The sequence below is a fragment of the Symsagittifera roscoffensis genome, unplaced genomic scaffold (assembly GCF_963678635.1).
Source record: "Symsagittifera roscoffensis unplaced genomic scaffold, txSymRosc1.1 SCAFFOLD_226, whole genome shotgun sequence".
In the NCBI taxonomy this organism is placed as follows: domain Eukaryota; kingdom Metazoa; phylum Xenacoelomorpha; order Acoela; family Convolutidae; genus Symsagittifera; species Symsagittifera roscoffensis.
The window spans coordinates 59266-87000 of NW_026971587.1; the positions used below are offsets into that span (position 1 = coordinate 59266).

The 27735-nt window shown below is 35.4% G+C and overlaps 2 protein-coding genes and 1 long non-coding RNA gene across 3 annotated transcripts; all 3 read left to right on the forward strand.

Moving 5' to 3' along the window:
* Positions 1-212: 212 nt before the first annotated feature.
* On the forward strand, positions 213-7928 carry LOC134856521 (conserved oligomeric Golgi complex subunit 4-like). The gene is made up of 4 exons (XM_063872789.1): positions 213-445; positions 718-1002; positions 5055-5262; positions 6302-7928. Exons 1-4 carry the CDS (start codon positions 221-223, stop codon positions 7774-7776), a joined length of 2193 nt encoding a protein of 730 aa, XP_063728859.1. The 5' UTR covers positions 213-220; the 3' UTR covers positions 7777-7928.
* Positions 7929-8337: 409 nt separating this feature from the next.
* Positions 8338-10697, forward strand: LOC134856522 (uncharacterized). Its single transcript, XR_010164825.1, has 2 exons — positions 8338-8489; positions 10236-10697. It is a non-coding gene; the product is annotated as an uncharacterized LOC134856522 (long non-coding RNA).
* A 609-nt stretch (positions 10698-11306) lies between these two features.
* On the forward strand, positions 11307-13343 carry LOC134856518 (uncharacterized). Its single transcript, XM_063872786.1, has one exon. The coding sequence runs from the start codon at positions 11323-11325 to the stop codon at positions 12826-12828; it is 1506 nt and encodes a 501-aa protein (XP_063728856.1). The 5' UTR covers positions 11307-11322; the 3' UTR covers positions 12829-13343.
* Positions 13344-27735: the final 14392 nt, after the last annotated feature.

Genomic DNA, 27735 nt, shown 5'->3' on the forward strand with positions numbered 1-27735 from the left:
AATCTTTCTTATTCCATTGTTGATGAATCATTTTCCATTAATCGGCTAATATAACCGAAGGAAAGAAGTGGTTTAACAAGACAATTTATGGTTTAATAAGAAATAAGATGTTTTAATGAAATTGACAAAAGCATAATTTCAAAGAAGTTCGATGATTGAAACTAACTATCAGTTAAGATGATGTTGGTTCATTGTGTATTAATTTCAGGTGACTGCATGTATGGATTTGAGTGAAATAGAGGCTGAGTTGGCAGAGATTGAGCGGAAGGAAAGTGCAATAGATGGAAAGATTGGCCAACTACTCAGAGATCAACACAACGTGAACGATTCTCTCTCTTCTGTCTTCCAAATCTCCAAACAACTCACAGCTGTAGATTCAGATGTGGAGACACTGCATGACAAACTGAAAGACACAGCGGCCTTATCGGACAAAATCAGCAAACGGGTAGGGATCGAGTACAGAGAAAATTTCCAAAATTTTGCCCTTATAAGCATAAAACGACTGGTAAGATGTATGGTATGCTATCACCGAGCACTCTTGGATTCTATCACTATACTTTATTAGAGATGGCTAAAGTAATTAAAAGGCTCTGCAGTTTGTCGAACGGCTTCAAAAGTTTAATTTTGTTGGAATCTATGAAGAGATTCATCGAAGATCACCTGCGCACCTAGCGAAAGCTCTAGATCGTTCCCTGAAGGATCCTCGTTTAATTTCAGGTGCGTCACCTGGACAAAGTGAAAACGAGAGTGGAAGCTGTGATCCAGCGAGTGGAAGACATTTTGGACTTGAAGAACTGCACAGACGGCATCAAAATAGCCCTGGACAACGAGGACTACGAGATAGCAGCTGGACACATCCATAGGTACAGAACATTAGACACCAACTTCCTGAAGAACAATGCGAGTGAGAGTGTGAGTATCGAGGCCTCAATTGAGATTCTGGAGAATGCGGAACAGCAAATGCAGAAAGTGGCTCGCATGAAGTTCGAGAACGCATACAAGGCTAGTGCATAATTTAATAGCGCTTTTTCTCTTATTTAGGTCTCGCATTTTCTAAAAGTGATTATGAAACAAAAGGAATAGGTTCATTCGCTTCATTTATTTGTTTTTCTGACACGAAAAGTTTTAAAAATAGTGTTAATTTAAGTCTCAATTTAACATTTGAGGTTTGACTTCGATTTCTTTTAGAAGCACTGAATAATCATGTGCTAAATGTAAAGCATTTTACGTTCTTCGATAAAAAATTGTAATGGTGCAAAAAGGGAGGATTTTGTCAATTTCTTCGGATTTTGTCATATTCTTTATCCTTTTAGAACAATCTTACTGACTAAATTTTTTTTACGTCCTCAATTTGTTGTTCCGACCATTTGAAAAAGGGGGAGGAAATTTGCATTCGGCTGTTTTAGTTTTTTTCTTTTTCCACGCAAAATCAGCTACAATAAATAGTCATCGGAGAGAATTGAGTGATATATCATACTTAAGCCCTTTCAGTGGTGATTTGAACGACATTAAAAAATTTTGAAAACGTTTACCCTGTGTCGAGACCAATCGGTTTGAAATTTTTGATTTTTCGTCTAAATTCGAGCGAGTAAAGCAAGCGAGCATGCTTATTTATGCTTAATTTAGACCGCATACAATAGCCTTTTTATGCTTAATTTTAATTTTATGCAAGTAAAATTAGTTTTTGGAGTTTAATGCCATTTTGAGAATAAAAAACTTCAAAAGTTCAAAAAATTTATTTTATTTTTTTATTATTTTTTGATGTTTTTTTTATGTTTCCAGTCATTTTTCTTCCAAAATTGTTCTCCTGTTTACCTCTATTACTATTACCGTCGAATATGCCTACATCATAGTTTTCTGTCAGATCCTTTTATCAAACCACGCAGAAAAACAACACTAATTTGGCAAAAAATGTTCCTGTAGTTTTTAAGACTATAGTCGGAACATTCTGTGCTACTTGCACATTAACCGGCTATCCTCGTTTTTGATTGAATTTTAGACTCTTGAGTTTTAGTCTAAAGCTCCCAGTTACCTATTCCGGTCTCCGTTTTATTGCGAGCCTTTTTTTTAAATTAAAGAAGCTTAGTTTTCTTAAATTTATGTGCTGAGTTTTTGCTTAAAACAGTAAAGTTTTTGCTGCTTGTATTTGAGAACAGTCACGTCTTATGGCTGAGAGGTCCTTGCTTCTGTATTTTGATAACGTAGTGAAGACTCTTAAATAGTTCGTGAGTCTGTTTTTTTTTCGGGAAAATCTTCAATTTTTTTCACGCTCAAATTTGCTCACTTCATCATTTTTACACATGCATAGCTTGTGTTATAGTATGAACTATCTTTTTTTTCCAAACTAAGTCGCAAATATTGTTGCGATGCAATTGTTGCGACTAAATGTGTTCATTTTGAATTGTTCAGCTATTAAGTACAGCCAATGCTAAGGATATTAACACAGACTATTATATTACAAATAGCAAGCTTCGAGGTATCATGGATCTGTAGCGTAGAAGTAGGGAAGGAGACCAGCAACAAAATAAGAGCGTTCGAACCTGGGCAGGGTCGGATGTTTTTAATGAACTTTTTTGTATACTAGTTAAAATGCGTCCGCTCTATAAATTGGGCATGTTAGTTGGTAACTTTCTTTTTTTTTTCAAATTGAGTGGTACTGCCAGTGCTTTATAATTGGAGTGCGTCACTTAGCAGTTATGTAGACTCATAATTGGCGTGCGTCACTTAAGAAATTTTGTAGACTCAAAATTTTACTCATTCAGTTTTTCTCCACTAGCGTTATTGGTCATATTTTTGCTTTTGTATGCGAAGTGCAACTTCGCCTCTGTGTTAAATAGATTTCGTGGTTTTACTGTTCGTGTTTTTTAAATATATTTCGAGATTTTTTTGTTTTTTGGGAAAAATCAATTTTTTTTACATTCAAATTTGTTTTATCTCCTTTATTAATAGGAAGGCAAACTCCATTATCGAACAGCAAAAATTAACAGGTCACAAAAAATTTGGGCGATTTCCAATTTCGAAAGTGGATTGTAATTTTCAGATTTTGCAGCTGAATAAAAATTTAGCATATTGATTCAGTTATCTTAAATTGAGTTCGTTTTATCAAAAAGTAATTTTTTTTTTTCAGAATTTCAAATGAGTTTTAAGGCAATCTATTTTTTCCCTGGAAATGTGAAAGAGATTTTTTTATCAAAAAACAAGTCAGTATCTTCGTTCTGTTAACTTGCGTTCGTTGACTCTTTCCAACTGTCTGTTGGCTGTGTTTAGGTATGAAAAAACGAAATGATTTTCACTTATATAGGTCTCTATGATTTTTGTTTTTTTTTCCGCAAAAAATGTCAAAACGCTCTAATAACTACTGAAGTTCATTCATACATTTTATTGCATTTATGCCCTTTATTGTATGTATGCCCTTTTTGAATTCAATTCAAATACATCTGGCAAACGGTAAGCAAACTGCGTTCTGCAATTACGGAAGCGGAAATGGCGCGAAAATACCTGAATTACTTCTAGCTTCGAAAGTGGATTTAATGTTAAGATTTCCCAGCGGAAGGAGCATTTTGTCCATTGATCCAGTAAAGCTGCATCAAATAGCGTGCCTCACATCAAAGTGAAGCAATTTTGAGCCGAAATATTTCGGCGCATTTGCTGCTTGCTTATCGAAAACTAAAATGTTGCTGCGTGCATCAATCCCCATAAAAATGCAGGTAGAAGATCTTGTTAAATATGAACTAGAAACATCCCAATTTATAGAGAGCCTGAAGACTTTTCGGTCGTTATAAATGAAGTACCTTTTAATGAAAAACTGACATTGGTTTCAATAGAAAAGCACCCAATTAGAAACATGTCATCTCTTTCCTTATGGATTCAATGCCTTGGGTTCAATATGTAAAGATATTTTTCATGCCATTAAAGCGTAAGCGGAGATTTAAAGCGTCTAAGAAATCGTTCCAAAATAAACTGAGGCATGATAATTTTTTCCATTTATCAAGTATTTGAATGCAAAATATGTCACTTTGTTTTTTAAATAGCGATGCAGAATGAACCCAATTTAACATTGTTAAATTGCGTTCATTAAATCAACTTTTCCTTAGCTTAGACTAATTTGCCAAGAGGGAATAAACCAATGCACTGTTTCTTTTGACAATGGATGGAACAGTGGTTGGATATCGGTTTTTTTGTTATCGTTTTGTGCAATGATGAATATGGGTGTTGGAAAACGTTTTTTATATCTCATTATTTGCTATGATTAATTTGGTTGCTGGAATACGTTTTTTAGCTTTCATTTTTTGCAATGATGGATGTGGTTGGAAATAGTCTTTTGTGCTACTTGCGTTTCATTCGACTCTTATTGATCATCCGCCACTCAAGGCACAGCAAGGAACTATAGCCTAGGGTGTGATTTTTTTCAACGCATAATCAGGTACTACACTGAATGTCAGATAGGGTCAATTAGTATATCATTTTAAAATCTTGCAGAATTGATCTTAATTCAAGAGATATCAAAAGTTTGTCTGTGTCGAGAAAAACTGAGGTTATATCAAAAAAGCTTTAAATTCAAAGAGCTTTAACCCGATATATTTATATTTTTTCTTCGAAATTTGAAAGTTTTCAAAACTTTTCGATCATTCTTTTTCGGTTTTCTTGTTTTTTTTAAACATTTTTACAGCCTTCTGACGGCTATAATCTATAATATCAAGAAAATGCATTTTTGAGTAGGAGTTAAAATAATTGCTACGCTATCATATTCTGATGTGCTGGTCGATTTCTTAATTTCTTTTGTGCATCAGTTACAGTAGTCGGAACAATCTGAGCTACTCGGACAGCCAACAGCTGTCATCATTATTCGGCTTCATTTTTGTCTTTTTTTCTTGAGGTGATCTATCTTCCTTTTATTATAATGCCTTGTTGACTTTTGTCTTAATTTTTGAAGTTAAATTATTTCATTGACACTTAATTGACAATTTTACGGCCGATGTCCCCACAAGTCTATGGTTGACAACCTATTCCTTCAGCACGTATATGATATGCAATTGGTTTTTTTTAATGTGTAGGAGCAAGATGCGCAGTCAATAGAGCGGTTCTTCAAGATCTTCCCCCTTTTGGGATTGCAAAAGGAAGGCCTCTCTAAATTCGTCTCCTTCCTCTCTTCTCAAGTGGCATCCCAGACAGAACAGAACCTGAAGATGGCACTCGAATTCGTAGATAGAGACGAGGGCAGCAAAGTCATCTTCTCAGACACCTTCGTGTTACTCTTCGAAGGTCGGCTGGTGCTTGATTTCAAAAGTTAAAGAAATAAATCACCATGAAATCTTGTAACTTTATCTCGTAGTTGAGTTATTTGGCCTACAATGTCATTATCGGTGTGTTTTTCAAAGATTCACCCGCGACGCGAAATATTATTGGCTATTCCCCCATTTGAATTTCAGTTTTTAAAAACTAACGTTACGTTAGCATAATGTTGAAAAATTTCATGGTGAACCAACTAACTATTGTGAACACATTTGTTTTTTATACCTTTCCTCGTAAAATCACGTATTCAGCCATAACAACACATAAGACATCTGAAAAATGATATTTTTTTGGGTCTTAGGGTAGCTCATGAAATCAATTCGGTCGGCCTTAAATTAAAGCAAACAATATTTCCAAAATTCATGCGCCCGCCATTGGTTATTGATTGCTATTAAGTCAGGAAAAGTCTTTAAACTTGTTCCCGCTCCAATTTGATTTTTCGAGGTTTGGCTTTTGTTTTTTCAAGTTCAATTCATTTCTTTGTTTAGAGGTGGGCAAACTTTACTATTGAACAGCGAAAATGTTAAGGCCATGAAACATGTAATCGATTTCTAGTTACGATAGTGAAATTTTTCTAGGGGCAGTTTTGTGGACCTTTTTCTTAGGTCGACCAACTTGATTTTTCCGAGCTCTCCGAAACTAATATACGGGGACCGTACTTTGTCAAAAATTTTCTGCGCCACAGGCAAATTTTAAAAAAACAGGCCAAAAAACGGACAAAAAATTTGTCGGCGCGCACTCCCCTCTTAAAATTAGTTATATTGGCGCCAAAGGCGCCTTGTGAAATATTTTGAGGTTGGTCTGCCTAAAATGGATGTCATAAAGTTATACCAAAGGGGGGACCCTTTGGAAAAATTTGGCAACCAGAATTGAGGGAGGGGCTCGGTCCCCCCTCGGCACGCTGCTGCTTTAGATGTTGTTTCAGCGGGCTGACACTAGAAACCTGTGGCTTTTGAAAGTATAAAGAGGACCCATATGTTCTTGTTTGCTTAACCATGAGTGATTTCAGGCCTCGCTAGAATAGTTGAGATGCACCAGCCTCTGGTTGAAACTTACTATGGACCAGGCTGGTTGACTGAGTTTGCACTGTTACTACAAGAGGAATGCGACAGACAAAGTAGCCTAATCTTTAAAAACTTCAAACAGAAGAGGAGAATCGAAGAGAAGCTGGAACAAGTCAAACTACTTGGAGACTCAAGCGAAGAGATTATAGACGCGAAAGAAATTGATTCCATGTTGCAGGAGACGACTTTGATTAACGAACGGGCCGAGCTGTACCTTCGATTCATCAAGAGACGAATTATTGCTGATGTTTTTCTGACATGTGATACAGAAGATGAAAAAACTACCCGGTCTGAAAGTATAGAAAACGCGCTTAATAACTGTGGGCTATCCAAAATATTGCACGAATTGGTGGGTTTTTACCTTCGACTTGAGACCGTTTTCCTCAACAGATCTTTCCACGTGGCAGTACAAATGAATGTCGTAGAGGAGGGATCGATGACGTCATCAATGGTAGACGATGTTTTCTACGTACTGAAAAAGTGTCTAAGACGCACCATGTCAACTACAAATTCAGACGCCATCTGTGCAATGATCAACATATCAAATGGACTGCTTGAAAATGACTACTGCAAAGTCCTCATGGAGAAACTGAAAAATGCGATTCCATCCGGATATCTAGATACAGTATTCACTGGAAGGTACCAGAGCGAAGTGGTAGCTCAGTCCAGAAGTGTCTTCCTGGTATCTCTCAACAACTGCAGTGAGAGCATCCAGTTTCTGAAGACTCTTGTCGAGAGTCTAACCACAGATTGGCGAGGACTGACAGAAAGCAACTCAAACTCGAACTCAACTCAAAAATCAAGAAATGCGAAGTCCAATGCAAAAGTAATGTCTTGCATACAAGATATGCATCATATTGCGAGAAGCATAGATGGAGTTTTGCAAGAGGGACATCATATTTTAGTCAAATACTTTTTGAAGCCATTGGTCAAAGCTTGTAGCGAAAACTTTGCCTTAATTTCGCATAATTTAACAGAGGAAGGCCTCGTTTTAAATGAAACCGAAGATCCATTTTCTCAGAAAATAATAGCGCCTGTGGATAATTTTATAGGAGACATTAAAGACTCACTTCTGGAGCGGAATTTCGAACTGATGATTTCAAATTTGTCTCAGACTTTGGTGATGTCATTTGAAAAAGTGATTTTCAAGATGAAGTTTTCCAGAAACGGAGGCTTGGCTTTCGACCGAGAAGTTCGAAGTCTCTCAAACTATCTCTCATCTGTAACTCAGTGGACTGTTAGAGAGAAGTTCACGAGGCTGCTTCAAATTTCAACTTTGCTCAACTTGGAGCAGGTCGAGGAAGTAAATGAGCTGCCAATACATTCCACTAGTTGGAAGATTACACCGGCTGAAATGCGACAAATTTTGAGTCTGAGGGAAGATTTCAGAGGAGAGGCGATCAAACGTCTGACGCTGTAAAATTCAAAATAATTAGTGGAGGCAGATAAAACACACCTGGTGTAATGTTGTAAATTTGGTGTTAATTGCAATTTATTGTACACAGTCGATTTTCTTTTAAATTCTTTACCTCATATCGTATATAGTTATTTCTTAAATTCAGAATGCTGGTATATTTGTACTTTCGAGACTCGAATAGGATACATTTGAGGCGAAGTAAATAGTTTGATTTTATAGTATTCTTAGATAGGGTCGAGTCGGATCTTGGACTGAAATTTCCCTTCCATAGAAAAAATCACGCGCTGCAAAAAAGGTGTCGGGAAATTGGCCAAAAGCTCCATTTTTGAAGGTACAGACAAGAAAGTTTTTTGGCACTCTACATCTCGAAATATACCATATATTCACGCCAAACGCATTTCCGGGAAATCTAAGCTTTGAGTTGACAAAATTGGATGCTGTGAAAGAAAACCAATACTAAAATTCGTTGATGGTTCTGGGATTGTAGCTTGAATCTCTTTGTGATTGTTAAAAAGTTGTGTGGACTTTTTTGTGTTTCAATAAAAGTTAATTTGCTACAGATTGAGCATGTCGGTGAGTCGTGTATGGCAAAGAGGCACAATATTCTCCCGCGTGAACAATCTCATCAGAGCCAACTCTCTTCCATATGTACACAGACCCCTCTGGTTCGATATCTACGAGAAATTTCCCCCTCTCGAGGAACCGAGAGCAGATAGGCATGACTGCTCGCAATAGATTATATTAGAAGACTCTGAATAAAGTTAAGATTTAGTGACTTGAGCTATTCCCTCCCCTATTGAAAAAGCTGAATTCATTATTACGTATACGCTTGCGATTAGCAAACGTTATCAAATCGGAATGTAGACTTTTTTCGAGTTAACAACTAGTTTAACAAAATCAGTTGAATCACTTATGGGTGGGTGCTAGCTGTAGATGTGTGGGACCTAAGTTACTATCAACTACTGGGTGGGTGGTGTTACTACGGGGTAGTTTCAGGGGGACATGAAACTTAAAAAGTTTTAAAAGTTCCGTTTTTTTGGGCCAACTGTTGTCTGCTCAAAGATTGTCGGCTTGTTTTCGCTCCCTAGAATCGTTCAGTTTCTAATTTGAATTTCAGATGGCTTGCTTGGCATGTTTGCCTAGAGTTCGTTCGATAAAAGCAGGTATTATGAAAATGTTTGGGATTTGGTTTTTTATTTTTTTTTTGAGCAGCTTTGAAATTACTTTTCGCAACAAATTTGTTTTATTTTCTCAAACCCTTTTACTGATTTTCAAAAAAGGGGTATGCAAAGAAATACAGCCTACACCTTTGTTTGCCTGTATACTCCCTGGTCTCTTTTTGCTTTACCTCTTTGTCTGTTGCCTTCGAAAAAGTCTGTGGGGGGAATATTTGACCGATTTTTTGTTCGTTTTCTCAAAAATTAACCTACCAAACCTGAGATTTTATTTCAACAAATAGAGAGGATCTGGAAAGCTCCCCTTCAAAAGTGGTTACGCCCAAACTTTTTTACACTTAAAATTATTGCCCTGAAATTAAGGTAATGAAATTTTTGATTTTTTTGACCGTTTTAATTATTTTTTTTCAACTTTTCTCGAAAACTAAACTCCCAAACCTGAGGTTGTGGGCTCAATAGAGATAACGGGTAGTGGAAAGCTCCCATGCATTAGCGGCCACTCTCAATTTGTTTTATACAAAAAGTTATTTTCTTCGGAAAAGTCAAGTTTTTGAGCGTTTTTTTTCTAATTTATGAATTTTACCGAAAATTACCCTCCCATATCTGATATGTTGGGTTCAATCCCCAGAGCGGGTTGTTGAAAGCTCCTTTTCATACGCGCCTATGCCCAAATTTTTTTGACACAAAAATTATGGTCCTCGGAAATTTCGTTTTTTGACCGCTTTTAAAATTTTTTGTTTTCGAGAACTACCCTGCCGAACCTGAGTTTTTGAGTTCAATCACGCGTAGTCAAGATCTGCTTCCGCTGTTTTCAACAAATGCCACCGGTTAAAATCCCCAAAATGATTAATTACCGCTAGGATTATCAACATTTTTTTCGAAGATCAACACATTGGATTAGGTTAACAAGACACTTGGAAAAAACTTAATTACGGTATCAGTGGATCGGATCTATCCTGAGAGTATAACTGTTTCGATTCAAACTATGATTTTGTTGATTGATGAGGTGTATCGAGTTATTGGATCTACTTACCAATCCCCCGTATGGTATCTACTAAAGAATCCCCACCCCTATGAATAAATAGATATAAATAAGCATACAGCTTGTATTGAGAATTCGAATTTTGCTGCATTCTGATTGGTCGAAAAATCGACCATTTTGATCTACTTAACAATCTCCTTCCCTTTCATGAAATTGGAAGATTGTTAGGTAGATCCGAGTTATTTTTTCAGCGGCCAGCCAACGAGCTATTTTTTCAGCCCTTCTGATGTAATCTATTGCAATAGACAAGTGAAAAATATGCCAGTATTGGATATCCTGTACGAAGAAGACAACGAGCGGGCAGCTGCCGACAGAAACGGAGAAAGGGCTGGGCAAATTTTCGACCTGACGAAGCAAACATAATTGTTCGATTCTCTTTAAATAAAGTGACCAATTGTGCAATCAACAAGCTCGAAAACTAGACAGGCCTCGATGCTGACCGAGACACGGGAACTCGAAAAAGCGAAAAGATTTAACTGAATTACGTCATCATGAGTTCGTTGAAGTTGTATTTGGTTGATTTCTGTACAAGTTTGAGATTTCGATTTATACTTATTGCTCTGGCCAACAATTTATTGCGCATTGCTTTAAATTTATTGTACGCAACAGCAACAATCACAAAAGTACGCTGATATGTAATGTGTGACCGTTTGGTATCATATTTCATTTTTTTCAGCCTTGATTAATTCTAAATATTTTCATTGAAATTTCACTGATTTAAGTCGTTTGGTTGCAGGAAAATTTTCCTTTCTTGCATATATATTTTTAGGCACCTTTTGGAAAATTTTGGCCTAACAAATTGCGTTTTTTTCGGCGCGAGCTTCCCCCTCAAAATTAGTAAATAATGGCGCCAAAGGCGCTTTTAGAAACTTTTTGAGGTTGGTCAGCCAAAATGGATGTCGTAAAGTTATACCAAAGAGGTGAACCTTAGGAAAAAAAATTGGCAACCAGAATTGAGAAGGGGCGGTTGTCTCCTCCTCTCCCCTCGGCACGCTACTGAAATTCATTAAGCAAAAATAGAAAAAATTAGATCAAGCGAACCATTTTTTTCCTAAATTCACCAAGCGAACGCTCATCCTTCTACAAATAACGGCAAGATAATAGCGTAAATCATCACGTGAAATGCTGAATTTTGTTGTGCTGAAGGACTCCGCTTATAAGGAAATGTACGATCTCCTCCCTAATTTGGTTTCGGGGAAAGATAGGTCACTTGGTAAAAAAAGTTTTGTCTCCTAGAAGAGTTTATGCGTGAAAAAGTGTGTTGAAAACATTAACTTACTATTATTGCTTATTTTTGACTTATTTTCTTTTAGTTCTAGATAAGCGTTGGTCATGTCTGCTACCATTCCGAATATAAAATTAGAAGCTCAGGAGTATCAGACAGGCTCTCAGCCGAATGCATCCCACAATGTATATATAGAAGACGGACACATGTACAGTGACACAGACGAGAACATTCTAGAAGAAGAGGTTGCCGAAGATTCTGATGGTGAGGAAGAGGAGGAGGAATACTATGTAGAACAGCTGCCAGAAACAATTGCAGAAAGTGTTGTTGAGAACGGAATCCGACTTGTTCAGATGCAATCGGCCGCCGAGTCTTCTCGAATGGCGGGTTCGGCTAGCACTGACGAGCCCCCGAAGAAGCGTCGTCGCCGAAGAACTGTTCCTCCCGAGGTGAAAAAAGACAATCACAAGGAGCGCGAGCGGGCAAGACGGAATCTGATCAAAGACAGGTTTGCTTATTTGCGGGCAACGATTCCAACGTTAGGAGATAATGCGCATAAAATGGCGAGAACCGAAGTGCTGGAACACGTGATCGAATATATTCAATTCATGCGAAATAGAAATCAGAATCACATGATCGATATAGAGAATCTGCGTGTGAACAATGTGAATATGGAGGAACAAACGAAGGGTCTGCATATGGCATTGCGTTATGGTTATAAGCTAGGAGGCTACACTGAACCTAACACAGGGGAGGTTATTATCGACGGAGTGCTACCGGGATGTAGTGTTGTCGAGACGATGCCTGGCAACGCTTTTAACGTAGAAAGTACTCAAAGTCTTCTCGAAAACGGTCCGATGTCAGTGGGAGTGACAGAAACAGGTGCGGAATATTACCACCATCATCAGACTTATGGGACAAACCCACACTCAGTTGCAATAACTCAGCAATACGAATCTTACGCCACACCTCAGTATGGCGAACCATCTGTGATTATGTCAGGAACAATACCGGCATCGGAAGCGCACTTGGTTGCGCAATCGCCTGTTATGACAAATATGTTGACCGAAACGCGAGCTCCGAACCCAAAAACTTCCAAGAATTTTAGCAGCTCAAGTCAGAAGATTGTCATTCCGACAACTGCTCCAAATAATAACGACGGTATGCAGATAGCGGCCGGACCTATGAGTCACTGCAATGGTTCTCAGGATGCTGGGTTTGGATATGAATCACCAGAGGAGGAGTTTATAATGCTGTCAGAATTGAAAGCTGACGAGCAGCCGGAATCGAAAAATGGAAAGCGGAAAGAGCGCGCGAAGATTTCGAGAAAGAAGAGTTCGGTCATTAAGAGCTCAATCGAGGCGGTCGTCAGAAGTGTTTCGGGTGACGCTAGCGGCAGTTCTGTTTATAACGGAGTTTCTTCCAATGACGAAGGCGAATATCAAAAACCGCGTGGTCGTGGTCGACCCAGAAAACTGAAGGGCGAACAGTCGAGCTTAAGTCTAGCATCAGTAGCAGCAATCGAGAAAATAATCGACTCTGTAGTGTCTATTGAAAGTGGTCTGCCTCCCAAAAAGAAGACAGTAAACCGTGTTCAACCTGAGCAGAATTGAAGATCTGACTTGACCAATGACGATATGATACTAGCCAATAAACTGAGCTCACCGTTATCTTGTATGTACCAAGATTTCTCTGAATTTTAAGTCGTCCTACTTATTTTTGGCCCTAAATTAATTTCCTCTAATGCATTATCTAATTAATTACTTCAGTTGTTTGTTTTTCTTATTTTTTGAACTGATATTCTTAGTTTCCATTTTGTGGTAAACTTTTGCGTTTGTTTCTCAGTATCTTATTTGTCCCTAGTTCTAGTTTGTCTTAACATATGTAAATTTTATGAAAAAAATTTAGACTTGAAATTGTACCTATATATTGTAATATAAAATTTGTAAAAGCTAAAAATACCAAAAGTTGTACATAAATCGGATGCTACCAGGATAATGATCGAAAGTCTTTAGGAGTTGGCCTGAAGATAATGTTAATATTGTCTCCGCCTTTTAAATTTCTAGCAAATGTAAATATTGTTTGATTGTCCACTTTTGATAATTGATAATTAATTTTTTTCTTGAAAGCTTTTTGTCGAGGAGAACTAAGGTTCGCTGCAGTTGATTTTCAGCAAAATTTCTCCTGTTCTAATCTTCTTTTTTTTGTTTCGGCAAAATTTTTCGAAATAATCAGCATCCAGGTTTTTGTTAATTGATAGCACCAGGCGCGGAGATACGATATTCTCGAGGCGGGTGAATTTTCAAAAAAAAAATTTTTGGTTTGGTCTGCCTAAAATGGATGCCATAAAAATACCAAACTGGGGACCCTTTGGTTTTGAAAGGGTCAAATTCCCGAGGAGGGGGGGGGGGGAGGGGTGAGGTCTCCCGCCGTTAAATCTGCCCCTGGATAGCACCATGTGTTTCAGCAATAAAGATATCTTTTTACTCGTTTTTGTCTCAGCTACTTTTGCGTTGGTGAAATAATTTGAATGATTGTTTTGCGTGATCATGGGAATGTGAGTCTGATTACGCCTAACCTAACGACTGGTTACGGCTAACGGCTGGTTGTGCCTAAGCACATATAAAAAATAGCGCGGAAAATTAATGTAATTAATGTGCATAGTTTCACCAATATTCAGCTCCGATTATGAAAAAACTCGGCGTAAGCTAGCCGCAAGAACCGGTAAAGTTGTATACTGTTAAAAATGGTCAAATGGGGCGCCAGCCCCTTATGTTTACATGTATAAAGGTCGGAGTGTCGGTGACTCGAACCCGCGCCAGACCGCCCTGAGCGCTGTGTATATACGCTAGATTTGACATCACGTGTTATATCTTAATAAGGCTCTTTTTCAGTTTCCCACCCCCTCGTCAAATAACAAAATAAAGCTGTTCAAAAATTGTTCACACGGCACACATTTTGCATGCAAGAAATATTATAAAAATTTGTTTACCTGTTCACGCTGACACGTTTTAACGCAGTTTAGAACAAGAAACGCTATTTTAAATTGAATTAAAGAATAAATTAAAGAGGGGGACTGGAAAAGAATCCTCAATTTTGCTCCAATTAAATAATTTGAATGACTTATTTAAATTTGCGTTCCAAAGCGCAGTTTTGTCAACAAAATTTGCCGATGTGCTTTTTGATTTCGAGAAAATCATAAATCCCAGATGATTTTGAAGGATGCTACTATGATAGAGTGGTCCCTTGAAAAAATCCAGGTCTCTTGAGAAAAAGACACCTATGGCTCTGAAAATGTTTAACAATTATGATTTCGCTATACAGTTTATTTTTAAACAAATTTTAGATTTCGTTACTTCTTAAAATCTCCTCACTATTTTAAGCTGGAAAATTCAAAAAAACGCCCACATTGAGTTTTGATGATAAAAAAGTCAACTAATTATGGTTGTGAAGCCGTAAAATAAATTGAAACGAGCATTTTTCTTGATATTAAGATGTTAATTACAATTATTAATCTGAACAGTGGGACCACTCCATCATAGCAGTACCTTTTGGAGCAGGATAACCCTTAAGTTGTATACAGAAACTCTTTTTACGCGCTAAAACGCCGTTGTGCAGACCCGCTAAGAATTCTATTTTCACAACACTATCAAGATTAACATATTCGAGTGGCTAAGAAAGATTTCTGTCCGGCAGCCGTTTTATAAGTTAATTTTTTTTGAAAAAATTAGTTATTCGACTATCAATTGTCTGCTCATTTTATCAAGTTTCTCAGCATTACGTTCCTTAGCAAGGTTTACTACAATTGAAATTCAATTTGGTCTTTTCTTTCAATTTGTAATTCTGCCTTACAGCGTTACTGTCGCTTTTGAACAATTTTTTCGGAGGATGCCAGAGAGCTGATGTGGGTGCCGAAAAGCGTGTAAACAGCACAATGAGTTCGCATTTTCAGCTTGAGATGTTTTCGAACGAAAACTGAGTTTCTTAGCAAAGCTCGTCAGAAAATTTTCTCCGTATAAAAAGTCACTTGACAATTGATTAAAGTGTGAGAACGGTGCATATACAATTTTTGCAATGCAAAAAATTCCCATATGAAACAGTCCAGAACCATTTAAATTTTTTGACGTTGATCTTTGAGCGCAGACAGAAGTGATCTACGCTTTGAAACACCAAACATGAGCGTGAAATCGAACATAAAATCAGATCAGAATCAAACACCTCATGGGATAGTGGTTAAAGTGTAAGAATCAAACTCTAGAGATCAAAGGATCGAATCACCGACGACACAAATAATTTTCCGAACAAAAGATCAATTTGGGTAAATATTAAACGGGTATATCTAGGGTGCAAAAATGGGCTCAAATTGAAAGAGTTGGGTGAGAAGGTAAAGGAAATCAGCATCTTGTATGTATCCAGTTTTTTTCAGGTTTCAAACCAGCTATAGCCCAAAAAAGAAAAATCAAGGAAGTTAATTGAACATGCAGTTTTTTTTGCCTGGCAAAATTGAAAAATTTTTAAAAATTTAGTATAGACTCTTTTTCTGGACTTTGAGATAGTTTTTCCGACTATTTCGTACAGGACTGTTTTCTTTTGGACAGTGTTGTACAGAAACTGCGAGGAACAAATTTGTTGGTCTTTTCCTAGCTTTAATGCCTTCCTATGTAAAAGGCATTTTTATCAAAAGTCCTCGCTAAGACCCTTGCTAACAAACACTTTTAAGTCATCAAATTGAAAGTCATTGTGATGTTTAAAATGATTTTATGGCAACCAGAATTCCGCTCTGCCACCCTAAAAAAAGTAATCAAATAACGCTTTCAAAAGAATAATTTAGTGTTGGTCTGCTGACTAACTGATTGATTAACATAGTTCCATTGGTATCCGAAAGCTGAACACTGAATCTTTTTAATTTTTGATAAGGTTTTCCCAAAATAAATTTACGCGACAAACGTATCGAAATTTTAAATGGTGTGTTATTTTTTACTTTTTTTCAAAGTGTTTTGACTGATGTGAGGCGACAATTCGTAACAAGCGGCAATTGGTAACAAGCGACAATTGGTAACAAGCGACAATTCGTAGCAGTAGATTAGGTGGGAAATACTGATTCGAGCGCACTGTTCTTCTCGTGACGAATGTAAGCGCAGCGGAGCAAGCGTTTTCTACTTGTCAATACCTTGTTACGAATTGTCGCTTGTTATGATTTGTCGCCTGTTACGAAATGTCGCCTATTACGAATTGTCGCCTGTTACAATTTGTCGCCCTCCCTTCGACTCAAGGGATTTTTAGAAAAAAATTTGTTTGTCTAAAGCTAAATCTTTTCAGCAGGTGGCACAGTAAGCACTGTTGGGTGAAAAGTCATAACGAGTCACACTCCGTCAACCCTTTTGAAGTTTGTAGTTGAGGTTAACGGAAATTCAACAAGGAGCCATCTGAACGGGCAATTTTTGTTTGCAGATTTTGAAAATGTTTTCGACATTTTTAAGTCGACCAAATTGATTTTCCGAGCTCTCCCAGAACAGTATAAAAGCTCTATTTTGACCAAAAGCTGTGCGCCTCACTCCTCAGGCAAATTTTTGGAAAAAAAAACGTTAAAATTGCGTTGTTTTTGAGCACTTTCTGGAAAAATTTTGACCAAACAATTGCGTTTAATCGGCTCGCTCCCCCTTCAAAATTAGTTAACATTTTTGCCCAAGCCGCCTTAAAAAATTTTTAGGGTTTCTCGGCCTAAAATGGATATAATAAAATAATACCAAAGGGGGATCTTTGGTTGGTGAGGGGTTTCCCCTAAATCCGCCCCTGGTTTTGAGCAACATAAATGTTATAAAAAAATGATATCAAGGTAATTCAGTCATCAAAGAATCTACAGTAAACTTTAAGGTCAAGTGAACCTAACAATCCTGCATAAGCTCAGCTGCAGGCATCTGCCTTTACATAGTTGACCCTTAGTACTTGAAAAAAAAAACAATATTTATACCAACAGCTAGCATTATGATGAGAAGTCGTTTTAATCCGTCAAAAAGCCATTTTGAGGGTTTTCGAAACAAAAAGTATGCGCAGCGCGTGATTTTTCATTTTCCTTACAAATCATGCATGAATGTGTATGGTTGCGCATTATCTTCTTTGTTGGGCAACCCAAGTCACTGAGCGTACAATAATTCTTTTGTCTATCATTTCCAAAGGAATGAGCATCCGAAGAACTTGATTGCAGTTTTCTTACAAAAGTAGCCTTTCAGCTTGATGACTGCTGGGATTTGTTTTCTTTCTTTTCTTCATCTGATTCAACTTTAAAACTGACCAACTTTAAAATACATTTTTGAAATCTTTCAAAATTGTGTAATTGAAATTTTCAATTAGTAAGTCTGTATGATCAAAAAGTTTGGGATGGGTTGTTGATGGTAGGTAATGAAAATTGAAAGAAAAAGTTTTGATTGAAAAGTCCATTCGTTATTATTAGGGGTGGATTTGCAATTCATAAAACCCTAAGTATGAGTTTAAAAAATTCCTCAAGTTTTTATCATGAGTCTTAAAAGATTTACAGCAATTTTGTTTTGCTATTTTTGAATTGTTAAGAGCTGCTGGAACAATTGAATTAGTTTTCTGCTATGGCTCCCTGTTTCTAGCATCTCTAAATCCGTTTAGTGGGAAGGATGTTCCGAGTTGGAATTTTCAGTTTAACTTGATCCGTTTTTAATTTTTAAAGTTTGCAAAAATCATTGCAAATCATAATTTAGATGCAGTACCTTCCTTTCTGGGTAAATGCTTACTGAAACTAGAAATCAGTTGAATAGTTGATGATTTAGTGCAACTGCTGTACAGCAAAGCCATTAATTGACGTCGACGCGTTCTTTTTTTGGCAGACGCGGTGATGCAATTGGCTCAAAATGATTTACTGGGGTTCAAGTAAAACAGTTTGCCAAGTTCCACCTTTTTCAAACTAACCCTTTTTTGATAAACAATTTCTCTTCTAATTTGATCAAGAGTCTGTGTTTACTTCTTCCAATTTTTTTATTTGTTAAGAAAGTGGTGCTCATCTGTCATTAGGCCCATTTTTGATGTTGGTGGTGTTTAAAATGTTGAGTCAAAAAACAAGTAGAGATAAAACAATGTATTACTGTAACAATACTGGGTGGTATGTTACAATAGGTGGTAACTCTGAGTGTAGTGTTTGTATTAAATTTCAGAACTAATATGCATAATATAGTTATTGTTCCGACTTTCGATACGAAAGTAACGGAATATTTGTGCTCGGGTGGGTTTTTTTTTCTTCAGACAAATGTCGACTTTTTAACTATCCACTTTTGACGGAATTTTTTTTTATACCATTCAAAAAGTATTGTTGTCTTGAGCCCAAATTTGAAAAAGTATTTCACCTGTGATCATTTTTCGTAAAGTTATGGGGGTTTAAAGATGGGTCAATTAACGCGTGATATATTTCGCGCTATTAATGCGTAAGCGGAGATTTAATCCGTCTTAGAAATCGTTCCAAATTGGTTGAAAGAAGCTGATTTGCCATAACTGATTTGTTAATAGGCGCAAAGTCTATCCTTTTGTACTTTATAGGCCGTGTGGGGGGATGATTTTCGTAAATTTTTCAAATTGCAGAGAAAAAAAAATTTTCAAATTGTTTTTTTTTTACATTTAACTTTTTCGTGTTATTAGTGCACCATAAACCTTGAAAGGCAGTCGGAAAATTCAGGGCTTCGCCCTGATACGAGCAGTCTTGTCACATTTAAATCTATTGTTCTGCTACTAAGATAGTTTTTGTAAATACATTACTCTGTCAAATGTATTCAAAAACTCAAGCTCAAAATTTGGCGTTTGAAATAAATTATAAATAATACGCGAAGTATAATAAAAAGCGATCCAGCTATTGAAATTGAACCTACCACCTATTGTAACATATCACCCAATACGGAATAGTTAAGGGCAGTGGCGACCTTAAACTATGACAAAAAAAGTTTAAATGAAAAAATAGGCAAAAAATGGCACGACCAAGATTGATCTGATAAATTTTCTACCAAACAATCTTATCTTACCTCTTCACCTCAACCGCTGTTTATCAAAGGCTATGTTTTTATATCAGATATCAGATAATCTTGATAATTGCATCACAGAGTTAATATTAAAAATTAGAGAAAAATAAATTTAGTGTTTTGTCTGATTTTTGCTAAATTTTGATATCAAAACTCTTACTCATCAATGATGTCGTTTTGCAAGTTTAATTTTTATTAAATCTATTAGCATAAAAAAAAGAAAAAAATGTCGAGAAAAACTTGTCCGGACAGCAATGGATCCGACAAAATTGCTACCAAATATTTCTATCTTACCTCTACATCATACCCACTGTTTATGAAAAACATATTGCTTATACTTAAGACTCCAGACGGTTTTCAAATGCACGCTGAAATAAGTCAATTAAGCATAAGTATTAATATTTTAACATAGATAAGAGTGATGTTTATAGTTACTACTTTCGAAAAAAGTGAGGAATGTTCATGTCTGCAGCAGTTTTTTTATTCAGATAAATTTTAGAACAATTGCCTGTGTATGGGTATTCATCCGGATATTTTGGGATTGCCAGGCAACTATGCATGCAGAAAAATGCGGATCGCATGATTGCATATCTGCTCGTTTAAAACTTTGATACTTTCAATACACGAGCTATTTACACCCGGAAAACTATCCGCACTCAAAATCGTTCCAAATTGAATTGAGGCCATTTTCAATTGGTTATTTTACTTGTTATCACGTGTTGGCACTTGCATTTGATAGTAGCAGTAAAAAATTTTCTGGTTTATCAAAAAATATTGAGCAAAAGTTATTCAAGACCAGTTATGTCGCAGTCAAAAGATTCAGGGTTTCGCCCCAATAAGCAAATAATTTTTTCTGATCTTTATAACAAGTCTACTATTGACAACTTTGCTATAATGCAGCTGACGAAAAGTTTATTTTCTTTGCAAAGCCCATTGAAATTTGTGTCGCTGTGAAATTATCTTATCTCTGAGCACTAACTGTTGTGAATGGAGAGATTTTCATCTTACAATAATAAAAAAAAATCTGCAAATGGGTGATTTTTATATGAAAATGAAACATTAGATAATTTCTTCAATTTAATTGTTCCGACTTTCGATACGAAAGTAACGGAATATTTGTGCTCGGGGTGGGTTTTTTTTTCTTCAGACAAATTTCGACTTTTTAACTAGCCGTTTTTGATGGATTTTTTTATTTCGAAAGCTATTGTTGTCCTGAGCTTGAATTTGAAAAGATATTTCACTTGTGATCATTTTTCTTAAAATTATGGGGGTGTAAAGATTGCCATTTTGGCCAATTTGGGACATTTAACGCGCGATAAATTTCGCGCTATTAACGCGTAAACGAGATTTAATCCGTCTTAGAAATCGTTCCAAATTGGTTCAAGGAAGCTTATATGCCATAACTGATTTTTTAATAGGCGCAAAATCTATCACTTTGTCCTTAATATGGCGTGTGGGGGGATGTTTTACATAAAATCTCAAATTTTTTCAAAAAAATTTTTTTTACTTTTTTTTACGTTGAAAGTTTTCATCTTATTAATGATCCATAGACCTTAAAAGGCAGCCGGAACTTTCAGAGCTTCGCCCTGATACGAGCAGTCTTGTTAAGTTTTTGAAAATAGTTTGTTCAACTCTATCTTAATTATTTGGCTCTTTTCCAGTTTCCCCCCCTTTCAGAATACCGAGTTTTATGTTCATTTTACGTGTTATTACGGCTAAACACGTGATGTTACGCTGTAAAGTATGAAGAACAAATCTGTTCAGAATTGTCGATTTGTTCACTACGACAAATTTCATTGCATTATGACAATGTTAAATAGACTTTTCGAAATTGAATTTGAAAGGGGGGGAAACTGGAAAAGAGCCAATTATTTCATTATTTAGCGGAGTGACTGAGCTCAAAAGGTAAACGTTTACTTTCCAAACTAAAAACAAGACTGCTCGAATCAGGGCGAAGCCCTGAAAGTTCCGACTGCCTTTTAAGGTCTATGAATCATTAATAAGATGAAAAATTTCAATGTAAAAAAAATTTAAAAAAATTTTTGAAAAAATTTGAGATTTTATGTAAAAACATCCCCCACACGCCATTTATGGCATATAAGCTTCCTTGAACCAATTTGGAACGATTTCTAAGACGGATTAAATCTCGTTTACGCGTTAATAGCGCGAAATTTATCAGTCTTGATTAGGATTTATTTGTTGCATTTGAGTTGGATCTAAATAAAACTCAAATTAAAGCAAGACTGCTCGTATCAGGGCAAAGCCCTGAATGTTCCGACTGCCTTTTAAGGTTTCTGGTGCAGTAATAACATGAAAAAGCTAAATGAAAGAAACAAAATGAAATTTTTTTCTTCTAAAATTTGAAACTTTTTATGAAAATCATCCCCCCACACGCCATCTAAAGTACAAAAGGATAGATTACGCTCCTTGTAACAAATCAATTATGGCAAACAAGCTTTTTCAACCAATTTGGAACAATTTCTAATACGGATTAAATCTCGCTTACGCGTTAATAGGCGAAATATATCGCGCGTTAACTGTCCCAAATTGGCCAAAATGGCAATCTTTAAACCCCCATAATTTTAAGAAAAATGATCACAGGTGAAATTTTTTTTCAAATTCAAGCTCAAGACAACAATAGTTTTCGAATGATATTTTAAAATTTCCGTCAAAAACGGCTAGTTAAAAAGACGAAATTTGTCTGAAGAAAAAAAAACCACCCCGAGCACAAATATTCCGTTACTTTCGTATCGAAAGTCGGAACAAAAACATGATATTCCTGGAATTGTCTCACAGTGCATGTAATCAATGCACCAGAAAAGTATCAGTTATAAAATTTCAGCTGCTGTATTGATGGCTAGTGTTAGTATTTTTCAAGGACCAGATTCCAGGACGTGCAACTCCAAATCTAGCTTCTACCACAGTCTGAGCAATTTTGGCTGCTATAGTGGTTCCATTTGAATGTTCCAGGCTAAAAAAAAAACAGCCTTGATTTGCAGAAAAAGCATCGCTGAAAAAATAACTCATTTGGAACCTGGGCAAATTATACAAAGTGAATATGCTTAGATTGGCTAGATAGTCTTTCATAGACTCCCATTAAAACGCAGAAAAGCGGTTTGTATTATTATAACCCTGAAAAATAAAAAACTAAAAGTACTGTTTTTTTTCTAGGGCACATAGATCTTCATGACTAAAAAGAAGAGTTTTCAACACGGCGTTTGGTTTTTTAAGTTTTGGCGTTTCAAGTTTTGGCGTCTAATTTTCTTAGTTTGTGGAGCAATTTTCACGTTCGATTTAGATTGTTGTCCCCTCAGATGACAGCAGTTCCAGTTTTGCTTACAGTTTCGTTAGTTACCGAACAAAAAAAGTTTGTGAGGAAGAAGTTCAGATGAAAAAAGAAAATTCAAACACCTGCAAAAACAAACAAACAAACATGATTCTTCTATTGGTCAACTTTTTTCATAAAAATGAGTGGTCGCTGTTGTAACGAACATCGATGGCGACAATTTGACAAAAGTAACACTTGTTCAAAAGGAAAAATGGTAGTATTTAAAAAACAACAAATCATAGAGCGCGACAAATTTCACTAAACGATATGTAATACCAAGAAAAAGTTTTGACCAGGATAAATTCAAACTCTAATAAAAAATGATGAAAAAAATATAAAACTCGAAATGGAAATTACCTTGAATGGAATTTTCATTTTCATGTTTTTTTTTGGAATTTGGACCAATTGAGATTGATTTTTTGTCAAATTTGCTAACTTTGTTGTCAACTTTTCTGTTTCGGTTCGAGCAATTTTATCATCAGTCATGCTCTGTTTTTTTTTGGGATGAACTGAAAAATTGATGGGTAGTTTGATGAGTGCAACCTTACTCCTTGCATTCCAGCAGTTTCATTTCGGGTCATGCTCTACTCTGTTCTGTGCCCATGAATTGAATAATTTTTAGATACTCAGATGAATGCAATTTTTTTTGTTCGAAGTTGTTTGTCTTCTGTCAGCGGTTCCTTGAATTTTTGAATTGGTTTCCTACATAATGAGAAAACTGAGTGTCCCCTCTTCGGCCAAGATTGATTGCCCCAACTCATGTAGACTTAAAAATTATAGTTATCAGCAATGGAAAACTAATTTTTCTCAAAATCAAGCGCCTAAGGCACTAAGACTTATTAGAAAGTCTAAGTCTGGTATGAGCGTAGAGGCCAATAAAAATTTAACAAGAAGTGCGTATTTGGATTTTTTTGTACGGCGACTCCGTCCCAGCTCCTCAACTATGCGATAGCTTGCCTAAAAGAATCCAAAAACATCATCCTTCGATTTGTACTTCAGCAAAAATTTTTGACTGGCATCGAAGAGAAGTTTTCAAAATTGAAAACAATCTGTGACAGCTTCAATACTGGATTATTTTTTTCAATAAACCGTATGCGCAATTAAAAGGCTCCGCTCTCATTTTTTTGAAATATGTTTGATTGATATCCAGTTGTAGATGTGACATGGTGTTTGCTGATTGTCATACAGTGTTAGATGTAATACGTCCAGGTTTTCAAAAAAAATACATAACGGTCCTTGACATCCGAACCCGAATCGTGTTCAGGAAAATTTTTTGAGCGGTATCACTTTCAAGGCAGCCGAGACTGATTGATTTTTCCGTTGAGATGTTTGTGGAAACAGTTTGAATTTAGGCAGATTTACAACATGCTCTCTGCCAATTTCCGCAGCGCGTTCAGCCTATTAGGACCACTCTGGCTCATGTGTGGACTGAGTTCTCTTTTTGCTAGTTCTTTGATGCTTTTTGACATTTAAATATCTTACGTGTAAGCATTTTTTACTGTCAAGAAAATTGCCCCTAGAAATGGAAAAAGCTCCATCAACTCCTCTTATTTTGATATTTCCAGAGGTTACGACTCTGTCCTCCGCAGAAACGCAATGGTCGTGCTCTTTTATCACTTCTTGTTTGTTTTAGAGTGATTAATTACACTCTCGTGTTAAGCACACTGGCTCATTACACCAACATGTTATAAATCTTAGCCTACTTTTTGTCAATTATGATCAAGTGGCTGATTTCAGCGCTGTGATAGCGTGCGTTAGTGAGTTCCAGAGAAATTTGATAACGTAAGATTTTAGATTGAGAGAAGCGGTTAGGAAAGATGAAACAAAGATAATACTATTCAAACTAAGAGTTTTTGTTCGGAATTTCGATGAAAACGGAATATTTATGCTCGGTGTGTTTTTTTTATTCAGTCAATTTTCGCCGAGCGGAATAATAGTTTTCAACGAAAATTTTTTATACCCCATTTAATATATTGACTTCCTGAGTTCAAATGTAAAAAGACATTTCACCTCCGATTGATTTTGGTAAAGTTCTGGAGTTTTGAAAATTGCCAAACTTGCCATGTTCTGGACTAAATTATGCGCGCTTTGAAGAATTTGTTTATATTGCTGAGAGCGTACCCGCAGTCAGTAAAAAGAGAAACAAAATCGATTTTATTACATTTATAATTGTACTTTTTATCAAAATTACAATTAATTAAAAGTGTCAAACTTAGATGTTTAAACGGTTTGTGATCCATTTAAATGATGACATTTTTCGTGACCTCATAATAAATTATACTCAAATATAATTGATTATAATTTTTCCGAAAATCTCTTATAATCTCTTATAATATCTTATAATCTTTTATAATCTATTATAATAGATTGAAATACTTTTTTCTGTCAAAATTCTCTAAAAATGAGATGTCTAGTCAGTCTTTGTTTCATCTGAACACGAAGTTTTACCACGAAACAAAAGTTTCATAGAGATCCCTTCATATTAGTTGAAAGAATCCTGCGGTAGGTGAATTATAACTCTTCTATATAAATCATGAAACTAAATTAGTGTGCTGATATTTTGGTAGTAAAAAAAAACTTCAAATGTGAATTATGAAACAACTATAATCATGAAGAAATAAAAAAAAACGTTATAAATTTGAATTGATTTGAAAACTGTTAAAACAATTTTCCCATTTTTCACATAAACCAACGTCTACAAAAAGCATAAAATATAAGCAATTCAGGTGGAAGATCGAAAACAAAATGGGCAAACAAATCGATTGATCTATTATAATGGATTTTTCTGCAAAACAAATAAATTAGAAATTTGAAAAAAAAATTGATTACAATCTATTATAATGTATTATAATGGACTATATTTGATTTCAAAAAGAGAAATTATAATCAATTAATAATTGATTAGAATCAATTTTTATTCAATTTCGTAAAACTGGTACTAAAATCATATTATAATCAATTGCTAACGCTTGAACTTGGATGCGGGTAACGCGAATTATTTATGCTTGGCGAATTATCCCGCACAACAAAATCGTTCCAAATGAATTGAGGCTATTGCCTATTGGTCGTATTAATTTCGTACAACTCAAAACTTCGCACTTCGATATTGTCCAAAATTTATAGGTTTGCATCATTTTCTCCCAGAAACTATTCTATATGAATTAAGGGACAGTCGGAACATTGAGGGCTTTGCCCTGATATACGAGCAGTCTTGCTGTGTCCACTGACTGTTGATTTTAAGTATCTACATTAACTAAATCAACATTCACTACACACAAAAACTCTTAGTTTGGTTATGTATTGATAGATAATTGCCTAATGCTTTTCTTTACAACTTCATTTTAGTACAATTTATAAAAATTTATAAAGCTTTTGTGTTTCACTTTTTCTTTAAAAAACATCATCATTTTTTGCACTAAAAAAATTGAAGGTAGTGGTCATGCGTACTTGACTATTTAGACTTTTGAGCTTAAATTGCGAAGGCCAAATGTTTTTGAACGGCAGACTTTGACCAAAACAGAGCTACTGTAACGTTTTGTGATCATTTTTCAAAAAATGAAAGTGAAATGGCGATTTGTGATTACACTTGCGTTTTCTATATTATCAGTCAGTTTTGTTGCTATTGTGAATGATTGGCGGATGCTGTTTTTTTTGTGAATGTTTCTGCTATAGTTTTGTTGACTTTTTAGTTTTTCTTGCTTCCAAGATGAATTGATCAATGTTCAACTTTTTATTTTTTGCTATTCATTTTCGTTTGATTAAAACGTTGTAATTGCATATCCGTATTTTAGTATTTGTTTTGTTATTACGGCAACCCCGCCGGCGTTCCACTTGCCTTTCATGCATTCAGTGATTAAATTAAAAATTTTCTGTGAAATACTTCTGTTCTTTTTGATCGGTTTGATTCCTGTTTATTTGTTAGTTAAAAAAAAACTGCTGTAATTTTTAACACGATGAGGTTGAGACTTTCACAGCCAAGAGTTAAAGCATCCAAAAATATTTTTTTTTGCTATCAGTAGTTTTGTTGATGGCAGAAACTTTTTCCTAAATTACATGGCCCAAATTTATTTTTAGAAACTTTCCGCATCCAAATTTGGGCTTAAGTAATCGATTACAACGGTTTACCATTTAGATTTTTTGACAGTTATCTGTAGTTTTAATGATTTAATGATCAATTATAGGTAACTAAAAAACTTATATTCAAATGAATTCGTGACATTTTCGCAGAGATTATATATCTTATAATCAAATTAAATATAAGTGATTACAGTTTCTACGAAGACTCTAAGCATTGATCATCGTCGATTATGATTTTTGTTTTTCCAAAAAACGTAAGTATCATTTTTTTAAAAAATGAAATCTTATATTGATGATAAAACAAAAAAATTTAAAGGTGAAATATTTTGAATTTTTCTGATTAATCTGAATACAAGATATTGCTTTGAACCAAAAAAACTTCATAGAAAAGCGTTTTTGTTTGTTTAATAATTAACGCAGTAGGTGAAAAATAACGCAACAAAAATGATCATGAAATTAAAACAAGGTGCTCATGTTTTAGTGAAAAAACAACTAAAAAATGTGCATTATGAGAAAACTGCAATCGAGAAAAAGTGGTAAAAAAACGTTTAATTTTGGAATTGATTTGAAACTTGCTGAATTGGTTGTAATCAATTTTGCTCAGTGTCTATAAAAAATTTTAATTACAGCAACTTGGATCTGAAGTCGAAGCTTATCATTTGAATCATTTAAAATGAATTGTTTTCTCCAACAACAAAAAAATAAAAGAAGAGAAACAATGAAGAAATTATATCACAGGTGAATTGATCACAGGTGAAACGTGGCAAAAAAATGCTTTTTGTTGGATTTGGTTTGAAATTTGCTGAATTGGTTGTAATAAATTTTGCTCAGTGTCTATGAAAAAGTTAAGTTATCAGCATTTTGGATCTAAAGTCAAGGCTTATCATTATATTTATATAAATATAATTATAGTAAAAAATGAAATGTTTTTATATAAAAAAAAACAGAAAAGAGGAGAAACAAAGAAGATTTATAACAAACTATAATTTATACAAGAACAGATGAAACAATAATATTCAATTTAATTGATATTTATCAGATGAACTTAACATGAACAAAACATAATTTACCATGAAAAAGAGATA